We start from the raw sequence: 12,460 nt of genomic DNA, 5'->3' as shown, positions 1-12,460 counted from the left end.
ACCAATTCGGTATGATACCATGAGTTTTTATTCTTAAAGTTCTGCAAACACTTGTGATGCCCTTTGGTAAACTCAACATTTGTTAAGGTGAGTGAGTATCGTTTTACACAGCTTTTAGCTTTATTCCAGCAATATCATGGTGGGGATACACACACTGTACCGATGTGGGAATCGAAGCCAGTTTCGGCGTGACGAGTGAACACTTTAACCACTAGGCTACCCCGCCGCCCTACATTTGTTAAGGACGACACCTTTGACTAAAGATAAAAAACAAAGATTCTAGAACTGACATCACTCATTTAATGTTATAATTCCAAGGGTAAACAGTTGATAACGACATAACTCATCATTTTGATACCACAGCAACTTGCAACTGACGAGTAAATGCTTTAACCACTTGGCTACCCGACCGCCCCTCCAGCACCTGACCACTGGCCCACCAAGAGCACTTAACACAGACACAGTACCATGTGAGGCTGAGTCCCCCTCCTCCAAGAATGACTAGACTGTTAGGCCAGATGTTTTGTTGGGCACTCCTTGGAACTCCAAACCACCAATATTATGATAGAAAGGAATCAGTGGGCATAATCTTATCTGTGCATGTCTACTGCTGCATGCTGGGGGAATTAATTGGCGAGAATAGTGTTTTCCTTGTTAGCTTAGCGACCCCATGGTACAAGCACTCTGATGTTGCCCAATTGAGATTTCCGAATGCTGCCAGCTCAAGTCGAGGTCCTCTCCCACTCTTGGCCTATGGACATCAGGTCAAGTTTTAAATGCACTCCTGGCCTACAGACATCAGGTCAAGTTTTAAATGCTCCCCTGGCCTATGGACATCAGGTCAAGTTTTAAATGCTCCCCTGGCCTACAGACATCAGGTCAAGTTTTAAATGCACTCCTGGCCTATGGACATCAGGTCAAGTTTTAAATGCACTCCTGGCCTACAGACATCAGGTCAAGTTTTAAATGCACCCCTGGCCTACAGACATCAGGTCAAGTTTTAAATGCACTCCTGGCCTATGGACATCAGGTCAAGTTTTAAATGCACTCATGGCCTACAGACATCAGGTCAAGTTTTAAATGCTCCCCTGGCCTAAGATCATCAGGTCACGTTTTGAATGCACTCCTGGCCTATGGACATCAGGTCAAGTTTTAAATGCACTCCTGGCCTACAGACATCAGGTCAAGTTTTAAATGCACTCCTGGCCTACAGACATCAGGTCATGTTTTAAATGCTCCCCTGGCCTAAGATCATCAGGTCATGTTTTAAATGTACCCCTGGCCTACAGACATCAGGTCAAGTTTTAAATGCACTACTGGCCTATGGACATCAGGTCAAGTTTAAATGCACTCCTGGCCTACAGACATCAGGTCAAGTTTTAAATGGACTCCTGGCCTACAGACATCAGGTCATGTTATAATGTGCTGTATGTCAACAAAGCAATGCTATGTCTGCAAGCAGAGTTTTAATTATTCATTGCTGATTAGGTTTCACAGCTTTAACAGATAACAACGTACACATATCTCACAAATGATTTCTAAATGACTGCTATTCAGCATAGCAGTATTATTTTCTCACTTCGGAATAAAGATTCAGTTCATAACAGTACACATTATTTGGTTTACAAGTTTGTCAATGTTGTTTCAAATGTCATGTCTGATCTATAGAAACTTGACACCTGTCCTGATTCAATTGTGTACTTATAGTTTAAATAACTTCATCAAGACTCGACTCAGATGCTCTTTGACGACAGAAACATTGGACAGACTGATGCGAATTTTAATTTGCAGACCAAGACTGAACGACTTTGACCCTAGACCAATCTCATTAAAATCAGATCTTAGTTCTCGCTACCGCTAAACAAAGATCTGAAGACATCCCATTACGGGTCACGTCAGACCGACCTTGCGCGAACTTTGACTAACCAATGGAATGACCAATGAGAGGGCAGCTTTCTCTAGCTTTACGGCACTAATTTCAAACTGGCGACTACGCTTCGAAACATATTTTGACAAATTCTCGATTACAAATTTGAAACCTGAACAAAAGAACATTCTGGAATGGCTAATAGATGGTCTAGATTGTATGGATTCAGTCGTTAAACCTGTAACTATCGTTCGGAGTTAAAGTTTTCGAGGTTGCATGATTAGAAATCACATTCCGACTGTCACTTTCATAATCTGGTAAGCGAGGCTCTGATTGGTCGGATGAAAGGTCGTTCTGACGTGACCCTAATGGGATGTCCTCAGATCTTTGTTTAGCGGCAGCGAGAACTAAGATCTGATTTTAATGAGATTGACCCTTGACCGACGCTACGACGATGGAAGGGCAAAGGAAACAGACATTTATACAGCGGCAAGGCATCGATAGCCAAGATATTGAAACCCACCAGTTGATAGATGATGCAGGAAAAGTATATCGGTGTTTTTATTGTTTTTATTGTTTATATATCATGAACACGTGTAACTTTTGAAAGGTCTTTCTAAAATACGCTAGGGGGCGTGGCCTAAATGCAAATGTCCGATTGGGATTTTAAATTTTTCGGACCCCTGATTTAAACTATCTGTGAGTAAGTGTTTCCTTTCCTCAATAACTGACTTCCTTATCACGAGGCCAAAGTTTGAGCACATGTAGCAAACTTTAGAATTAATGCTCACATGTACCCAGATACTTTGTTACAGATCAACCTGCATTGGATACATGGCGGGAGTGTTTGTTTTGGTTTTTAACGCAGCACTCAGCAATATCTATATGACGGCGGTCTGTAAAATCTTGAGTCTGAACCAGACAATCCAGTGACTGACATCATTAGCATTGATCACGCAATCGGAATACGAAGACATGCATCAACCAAGTCAGCGAGTCTGACCACCCGATCCCCTTAGTCGCCTCTAACGACAAGCATAGTCACCTGTTACGGCAAGCATAGGTTGCTAAAGACCTATTCTACCCTGGATCTTCACTGGTCTTGAGGAAGTGAAAGAAGAGGAAAGGTACACATGTAAGTGTTAAAAATGCCTGAGGCATATTTCCAATATCTCTGAGAATACCATCCGCAACAGTTCAGTGACACTGTTCACCTGAATGCTCAAAGCACTATAAGCCTCCCTCTGAGAAGATTGCCCAGATTCGATGACCATCTGTGAATTTAGAGAGTTCTTTGTAAACCTCCTCCCTGTCAGCATTAGATGTGATAACTGACATTTCTCTGGCAAACTAACTCTACTAAATGGTTACTAATCCTTGTTGGCGTTAACCACACAAATAATCAAAGAGAAGTTGGTAAATTCATTAAATAATTCCTAAAAAATAAAATCATTTCCGATTCATCCACTCTTATTATTTGTTATTTCCATTTACATGTACACAGTGAGAAACTCTTTTATTAGAACATTTGATAAAGTCATCAGCCACAAGAAGAATCTGTTTAAAATTTATCTTAAAATTACTTTTTACCTACCTACTTAACATTTTGAGGAAATGAAATGACATTGAAATGTTTGTTTTTATTTTTTCGACCTACTGACCTGAATTTGGGATAGAAAATATGTATCCCCACCAAAAAACAGTCTGGCCTTAGTTATGACTAGCATGGAAACATCCTACTTAATATTCAAAACAGTAACATGAATGAAACCACATCAATTCCCCCTTGACCACCTCCAGGAAGTGGTGTCTGGTGGAGAGAGTGAGTGAGTGAGTATGGTTTTACGCCGCTTTTAGCAATATTCCAGCAATATCATGGCAGGGGATACCAGAAATGGGCTTCACACATTGTACCCATGTCGGGAATCGAACCCGGTTCTTCGGCGTGACAAGCGAACGCTTTAACCACAAGGCTACCCAGAGAGAGTCTGGCAGGAGGCGAAGTGTCAGAGGTATGATACCCTGGCTTCGTCATACCAAAACACGTTCAAATATGGTACTTGTTGTTACCCTGCCTGCTGCTTGTCATTAATGAAATAGTAGGATTGGCATCCGTATACTGTGTAGGTGTTGGGTATCCATGGTAAATTGCGACATGGTATCTCAGTTGGCTAGGTCTATGAAACCAGAAGTCCAGACAAGAACATGACAAAGTTGAAGCACGCACACATGTATGCATGTTGCTATAGAAACATAGAAGCACCATTTAACTCCATTTCACCTCACCAATTACATTCAATATTTTATGGATGTTCCTGAAAGGTTTTAGTCTTCCTCTATTAAACAATTTATACCACTAGTCTTATCACACAGTGTTCTTATCATCTTCATGAAAGATTAACACACTGTCATGTTTCTGAAATTTCTCCAAGACTAGCACAAATTTTTTCGTTTTGTAAATGTCACACGACTAGAGGATACAGGTATCCTTGTACATAAGATGGTCCTGACGATGGCCTCCAGACACATGCGACAGGCAGCTTGGCTGATCCCGAGCCGGGACAAATAGTTGACATTTTCCACTTTGGTGTATCTCACAAGCAGAGAAGCTCATGGTTGAGGTTACATTACCCTAGACCACTGGGACATTCCTAGACCACTGGGACACCCCTAGACCACTGGGACACCCCTTGAACACTGGGACATCCATTGACCACTGGGACATCCCTAGACCACTGGGACATCCCTAGAACACTGGGACACCCCTTGACCAATGGGACCCCCCTAGACCACTGGGACACACCTTGACCACTGGGGCACCCCTAGACCACTGGGACACCCCTAGACCACTGGGACACCCCTAGACCCCTGGGACACCCCTAGACCACTGGGACATCCCTAGACCACTGGGACATCCCTAGACCACTCGGACATCTCTAGACCCCTAGGACATCCCTAGACCACTGGGACACCCTAGACCACTGACACCCCTAGACCACTGGGACATCTCTAGACCACTGGGACACCCCTAGACAACTGGGACACCCCTAGACCACTGGGACACCCCTAGACCACTGGGACATCTCTAGACCCCTCGGACATCCCTAGACCACTGGGGCATCCCTAGACCCCTGGGACACCCCTATTTACTTGGGACAATCCGAGACCACAGGGACACCCCTAGACCGCTGGGACACTCCTAGGACAACCCTAGGCCACTGGGACACCCCTTGAACACTGGGACACCCCTAGGCCACTGGGACACCCCTTGAACACTGGGACATCCCTTGACCACTGGGACATCCCTTGACCACTGGGACATCCCTAGAACACTGGGACACCCCTTGACCACTGGGACACCCCTTGAACACTGGGACATCCTTTGACCACTGGGACACCCCTTGAACACTGGGACATCTCTAGACCATTGGGACACCCCTAGACCACTGGGACACCCCTTGACCACTGGAACACCCCTAGACTACTGGGACACATCCTCCTCCTCCTCATCCCTCCTCCTCTTCCCTCATAATAAATTATGAAAAGTTTCTGAATCATGTTCCTGAAAATCTGTGAAGTTCACACATCCTTCCGTGGGGCGTAGAGGTTGTCATCATTTACGCTGTTCTGGCAAAGAATACGTTTTAGTCACTGGAACCTGACCTTGAGTGTGAAGCTGACCTTGAGTTTGAAGCTGACCTTGAGTTTGAAGCTGACCTTGAGTGTGAAGCTGACCTTGAGTTTGAAGCTGACCTTGAGTGTGAAGCTGACCTTGAGTTTGAAGCTGATCTTGAGTGTGAAGCTGACCTTGAGTGTGAAGCTGACCTTGAGTTTGAAGCTGACCTTGAGTGTGAAGCTGACCTTGAGTTTGAAGCTGATCTTGAGTGTGAAGCTGACCTTGAGTGTGAAGCTGACCTTGAGTGTGAAGCTGACCTTGAATTTGACCTTGAGTTAGAGTTTGACCTTGTACTTGACCTTGATGTCTTTTAGTCTGGTCTATGCGTATGTTATCCAGCTTCTCAAGGAGCTTGCGCACATGCTGCATTCTGTGGATTGCCATGTGGAGATCTTTCTGGGGGCCATACACAGAACCCTCATGGGCGTTGGCTGGAAATCAGAGGAGAAATTAAATATTATGGGTACAGCTATATGTCCCACACAAAATATTCTGCTTGCTGTCTGTAGAGCCAATCTTAAGGGAAAATGACTTCTGTTGAGAAATAAGAACAGCCTGTCTCGAGAAAGGAGAAAGTGGCCTGTGTGGAGAAAGAAGAAATGGTCTCCATTATATAAGGAGAAATGGCTTCTATGACAAGAGGAGAAAATGTTCTCCACGCAGAAAGAAAAAAATGGCCTCCTTGTAGAAAGGGGAAATGGCCTCTGTGATCAGAAGAAGAAAGAATAAAATGGCCTCTATGGAGAAACAAGAACACAGCCTCTATTGAGAAGAAAAGGCTTCTATGGAGAAAGATGAAATGGCCTCTATGGAGAAGAAAAGGCCTCTATAGGAGAAAGAAGAAAATGGCCTCTATGGGAGAAAGAAGAAAATGGCCTCTATGGGAGAGAGAAGAAAATGGCCTCTATGGGAGAGAGAAGAAAAAGGCCTCCATGGGAGAAAGAATAAATGGCCTCCATGGGAGAAAGAAGAAAATGGCCTCTATGTGAGAAAGAAGAAATGGCCTCTATGGGAGAGAGAAGAAAATGGCCTCTATGGGAGAAAGAATAAATGGCTTCTATGGGATAGAGAAGAAAATAGCCTCCATTGGAGAAAGAATAAATGGCCTCCATGGGAGAAAGAAGAAAATGGCCTCTATGGGAGAAAGAAGAAAATGGCCTCTATGGGAGAAAGAAGAAAATGGCCTCTATGGGAGAAAGAAGAAATGGCCTCTATGGGAGAAAGAAGAAAATGGCCTCTATGGGAGAGAGAAGAAAAGGCCACTATGGAGAAGAATAAATGGCCTCTATGGGAGAGAGAAGAGAATGGCCTCTATGGGAGAAAGAAGAAAATGGCCTCTATGGGAGAGAGAAGAAATGGCCTCTATGGGAGAAAGAAGAAAATGGCCTCTATGGGAGAGAGAAGAAAAGGCCACTATGGAGAAGAATAAATGGCCTCTTTGGGAGAAAGAAGAAATTTCCTCTATGGGAGAGAGAAGAAAATGGCCTCTATGGGAGAAAGAAGAAAATGGCCTCTATGGGAGAAAGAAGAAAATGGTCTCTATGGGAGAAAGAAGAAAATGTCCTCTATGGGAGAGAGAAGAAAAGGCCACTATGGAGAAAGAAGAAATGGCCTCTATGGGAGAAAGTAGAAAATGGCCTCTATGGGAGAAAGAAGAAATGGCCTCTATGGGAGAGAGAAGAAAAGGTCTCTCTGGGGAAGAAGAAATGGCCTCTATGGGAGAGAGAAGAAAAGGCCTCTATGGAGAAGAATAAATGGCCTCTATTGAGAAAGAAGAAAAGGCCCCTATGGAGAAGAATAAATGGCCTCTATGGGAGAAAGAATAAATGGCCTCTATGGAGACGAATAAATGGCCACTATTGGAGAGAGAAGAAAAGGCCTCTATGGAGAAGAATAAATGGCCTCTATGGAGAAGAATAAATGGCCTCTATGGGAGAAAGAATAAATGGCCTCTAAGGGAGAGAGAGGATAAATGGCCTCTATGGAGAAAGAAGAAAATGGCATCTATGGAGAAGAAAAGGCCTCTATGGAGAAGAATAAATGGCCTCTATGGGAGAAAGAATAAATGGCCTCCATGGGAGAGAGAAGAAAATGGCCTCTATGGAGAAAGAAGAAAATGGCCTCTATGGAGAAGAAAAGGCCTCTATGGAGAAGAATAAATGGCCTCTATGGGAGAAAGAAGAAAATGGCCTCTATGGGAGAAAGAAGAAAATGGCCTCTATGGGAGAAAGAAGAAAATGGCCTCTATGGAGAAAGACGAAAATGGCCTCTATGGAGATAGAAGAAAAATGGCCTCTATGGAGAATGAAGAAATGGCCTCTATGGAGGACGTACAATAACAACACAAAACAAATTGTATGGGAGCAAACTCCACATATTAACAAGCCCATACCGCATACATTAACATAAAGTCTCTGTGTCGACAAAGGATGTTGTCTCAAGACAATCATTACAGTTCACAATAACTTTGGGAAAAAAACTAATTCTTCCTGATTTCCAGGAACATGTAACCCATGGTTACGCAGAACTCTGTGATCTTACCGTTGGAGTACTGTGTGAGATAGTTGATCTGAAGCGCCATCCCATTGTCTATCCCCTGCAGGGTCTTCAGGAAGTTGGTGGTGTGGTTTGTTACACTGTTTGGAACCGGTTTGTCCTTGGCGAGTTCTTGTAGAGCTAAACCTGGACAATATATAAAGGAACGGACGCAGCCTGACATGAACCGCAGTGGGTTATCGCCATCTCTGATGACAGATTTGAAATCAACAACCAATGAAATAGAGCCACAATAAAAAAAACAAGGTCTGAGCGAACCCTCGCTATTATCTAATCAAATCTGACATTTGCCTGAGTATTAAAACAGTATAAGGTGGTGTCAGTGTTCGACACGAAACATTTGTCCACTAGTCCAAGTCTATCATATTTACTTAAGCACCAGTAAAATTAAATAAATGTTGGTCTGGTGGTCTAGTGTTTGTTTGTTTGTTTCACGCCACACTCAGCAATATTCCAGCTATATGACGTGGTCTGTACCTAATTGAATCTGGACCAGATAATCCAGTGATGATATAATCAAGTTATATTGTGACGTGTCAGCTTAATGTTGGAGGAAAGCCAGAAGTGATGCAGGTCTCGGACGTTAACCACTTCGGTATACATACATACATACTTCGGGTATGGTGCTGACAAACCTAGAAACATAATCAAGGGGAAACAGGAATCGAACCCACAATCATAGGTTTCTGGTGTGCCCAAGGGACGCAACTCTGCACAGCGAATCGCGGCGCCTTAGATGACTGGGCCACCCGTGCCCCCGTTCATGCATTATATCACAACAAAGTATATCAGTACACGTGCACCCTACTCATCACTGTTAATCTTTAATCACTCATCTACTCTACAAATTGATTACAATTTGTCTACTTCATACAGAAAAACACTTGATGGGACGGTACAGGTAGCCTAGTGGTTAAAGCGTTCGCTCGTCATGCCGAAGACCCTGGTTCGATTCCCGACATGGGTACAATGTGTGAAGCCCATTTCTGGTGTCCCCCGCCGTGATATTGCTGGAATATTGCTTAAAGCAGCGTAAAACCATACTCACTCACTCACTGATGGGACTGAAATATAGTTTCAATATTATCAAAGACTCTGGGCCCACTTGCACAAAGTGATCTTAGTGCAAACGACTATTGTAAGTCTCTGTTAAAGTACTAAGATCGCTTTGTGCAAGTGGGCCCAGAAATGGCTAAATGTTGGCTACTTTGAGTTAAAACTAAAAAATATCTGTGGTCCCAGACTTATTTAGTCCTACTAACAGGCCTATATTTGGCCCTAAGTCTATATGAAATTTAAGTAAAAATTTCCAAATTGGAGCTTATTTATTCCTGATTCATGTAAATATAGTTATAACAAATATACTTGTATTTCAGTAATCATTGCGGGGTGGTCTGGTAGCCAAGTGGTTAAAGCGTTCGCTCGTCACGCCTAAGACCTGTGTTCAATTCCTGACATGGATACAATGTGTGAAGCCCTTTTCTGGTGTCCCCTGCCGTGATATTGCTGGAATATTGCTAAAATCGACGTAAAACCATTCTCACTCACTCATTAATCATTGCAGATAACAGGACCAATAAAAAGGAGGAGTCATTACCATATCGAATGAAATGTTAAAATACTTCCATATTCTAGAATATAAACAACTTAATCTGTTTTTAACAATTTGCCTGCCAAGGGCACTTAATGTGGATTCCTATAGAAATCCCTGTTGGTTGTGGAACCCTATGTCAGTACTGCTGTAATAGCAATGTGCAATGCATTGGCAAATGTTCATGTACATCAGACTGCGAGGGTCAATGATGAAAAAGTGGTCATGAACATCGCCAGGCATTTCACTTGACTAATTCCGGTCAAATCAAAATGTTACGGACAAATAATAGGAACTTTTTTCTTTCTCTTTTGAAACTGCTGCAATAACACTGGCCTCAGCCCACAGTTAGCTCCCCTAAGTCTTTTCCATAAACGAGAACGTTTGCTTGTTTGTTGTTTAATGCCCACTCAGCAATATTCGAGTTATATGACGGCAGTCTGTAAATAATCGAGTGTGGACCAGACAATCCAGTGATTAATATCATGAGCATCGTTCCACGCAATTGGGATCGATGACATGCATCAACCAAGTCAGCGAGCCTGACCACCCGATCCCATTAGTCGCCTCTTACGACAAGCATAGTCGGCTTTTACAGCAAGCATGGGTTGCTGAAGACCTATTCTACCCCGGATCTTCACGGCTCTGGCAATTTGTGCATGATGTGGACTACTGCATCAAGCGAAGTGATGCCATGTTGAAGAGTAGTGGGATGAAATGTGTTGAAACAGGTTAGTCACCGGCAGCAGGAGAACTGCCTCTATTAATGATCGTGAACTGTCATAACATGGGGGACACTTTAATTTAGAAAATTGAGTTCACTCCTTAATAGTATAAAAATACTTCTCTCTTTTATAAGTAAGAAATTTCAAATACCGTATTCGATGTAATAAGCGCCCCGCTCTAATAAGCGCCCACGGCGATATTTGCTAATATATTGGCAAGTGAACAATCCCAATTAGCACCCCTTCCAATTGATCAATGTACACAAAACTCAAATATTCGTGTATAATACGCACTCGTGTGTTATATACACCCTTAATTACGGTCAATTAAATTCTGGAAAAATATATCTGTCGTATATAAACAGTTCAGACCGTCAGCATAAACCATGAAATTTATCTTTCAACTCTGTTTTTTCCCACCAAAATAATATTCTTATAAGAGCCGGCTCTTTGTACACACTTTTGCTTGAAACTGGAGTGAGTATGAGACTGAGTTTGGTTTCATGCCGCTTTGAACAGTATTCCAGTCATATCATGGCGTGTCAACTAAATGTGGGAGGCAAGCCTGAAGTGATGAATGTCTGAGATGTTTACCACTTTGGTAAAACCAACAAGCATGGGTAAATAAATATCAGAATATAACTTTGTCAGGCCTAAAAAGTTTAAAATTTTACCAATTAGCCATATATGGCAACAAGTATTTTTTTCAGGTAGCCAGTGGTAAAATCGAGAAGTCAAGATAATATTGTAGGTCGCCAAAAGCATTTGAAATTATCTTTTATCAAATAACTATTACAGGTACAAGTCACAGCACTAGTCTTGGAATTGTATATTAGTGGAAACTGTACTTGATTTTTGTTACTTGTGACTTGAACAATGATGCAATTTATGTCACCAGATTATATAGGTATATCCTTGCTTATCCAATGAGCATTGATAACTAAAATAAAATACTAATTACATTAATATTTATGTATTTTGGTTCATTGTCGACTTTAGGAGGAATTATTTGCGAGAACAATTATTAGCAGGTCTACATGTTTACCAAGATCAGCTTTTATTTATTTTTATGTCTACATATGGGTAGCAAAAGAATTTAGTTGCCACAAGATATTTTCAAGGTAGTCGTTTGGCCACGCCTAAAATTTAGACAGAAGACAAATCGAAATTTAGGTCGCACTGGCGACAGTTTTAGTCGCAACTTTGAGGCCTGTTTGTCCATTCTGATGTCATTTAATTCTCAGTTAAATTCCTCCAGCAGAGTAACCTTGGTACAATTGTCTGTTTGTTCTCATGCATTGATGTGTAGGAAAGCAACTCTTTAATAGACACTACCACCCACATCCTGCCTCCAAAAGTTATATATATTTACAGTTAGCGTGTTTCTTCCATGTATAGGTGTGATCAGGTAGCCTAGTGGTTAATGCGTTCGCTCGTCACGCCAAAGACCCGGGTTCGATTCCCCACATGGGTACAACGTGTGAAGCCCATTTCTGGTGTCCGCAGCTGTGGTATTGCTGGAATAAATATATTTCGTAGGCGGAAGACGGGCGGAAGTCTTACCAAAGATTAATTGATTTATTGACACTGTAGATAACAAAACAGAAAATAATTTTATGTCTGAGCCACATTTGAGCCCCGGTTACTGTGGCATAAAACAACATTCGCTCATTTTTGAAATTTTGAATAATTTTTTTCCTTTTCACAGTGACAATGGACTGACAGAACGCCATGCGGTCTTGTACTGAGGTTTGAGCTCGAATGGTCCTGTTGCTGTATCTCTGAACACTGCTTCCAAATAATATTCATCAACATTACGAACTTTCTCCGTGGACTTTTTATGGAAGCATAGTTTGGTTGCTTGGTAACTTACAAATGTGACGCATGTACATGCAAAAGTTACTTTAAACACTATTAACTCATAGGGAACAAACGGACGAAGTACCCCCGTTCTACAAACCGGCATTTTGTATACAGAGACCAATGTCGTGTTCTATTTTCTCCAGCTGCATGAGACGGTCACGAGGTCCTGTCGCCATACTGTT

At 42.4% G+C, this 12,460-nt stretch overlaps 1 protein-coding gene across 4 annotated transcripts; it reads right to left on the bottom strand.

Annotated features, from left to right (window-relative positions):
• Positions 1-4,323: 4,323 nt before the first annotated feature.
• LOC124144050 (mediator of RNA polymerase II transcription subunit 11-like) lies at positions 4,324-12,460 on the bottom strand. Of its 4 annotated transcripts, XM_048384931.1 has the most exons (4): positions 12,376-12,460; positions 8,085-8,225; positions 5,621-5,974; positions 4,324-5,530 (listed from the first exon to the last, which is right to left on the bottom strand). In XM_048384931.1, exons 1-4 carry the CDS (start codon positions 12,452-12,454, stop codon positions 5,481-5,483), a joined length of 624 nt encoding a protein of 207 aa, XP_048240888.1. In that variant the 5' UTR covers positions 12,455-12,460; the 3' UTR covers positions 4,324-5,480. The 4 variants fall into 4 exon arrangements, with proteins under 4 accessions (XP_048240888.1, XP_048240890.1, XP_046369233.2 ...); XM_048384933.1 differs by having other exon boundaries at positions 4,324-5,974; positions 12,361-12,460; XM_046513277.2 differs by having other exon boundaries at positions 4,324-5,974.

The sequence above is a fragment of the Haliotis rufescens genome, unplaced genomic scaffold (assembly GCF_023055435.1).
Source record: "Haliotis rufescens isolate VD_foot unplaced genomic scaffold, xgHalRufe1.0.p SCAF_52, whole genome shotgun sequence".
Classification (NCBI taxonomy): Eukaryota; Metazoa; Mollusca; class Gastropoda; order Lepetellida; family Haliotidae; genus Haliotis; species Haliotis rufescens.
This window is presented reverse-complemented; position numbering and strand designations above follow the sequence as displayed.

What these genes read in the sequence shown, in the direction of transcription:
- LOC124144050 (XM_046513277.2), bottom strand. Translation starts at nt 12,454, where the DNA reads ATGGCGACAGGACCTCGTGACCGTCTCATGCAGCTGGAGAAAATAGAA. An exon ending in TCTCTGTATACAAAATGCCG is followed by an intron (nt 8,226 to 12,375) that starts GTTTGTAGAACG and finishes TATATTGTCCAG; the next exon opens with GTTTAGCTCTACAAGAACTC. An exon ending in TCTCACACAGTACTCCAACG is followed by an intron (nt 5,975 to 8,084) that starts GTAAGATCACAG and finishes TCTGATTTCCAG; the next exon opens with CCAACGCCCATGAGGGTTCT.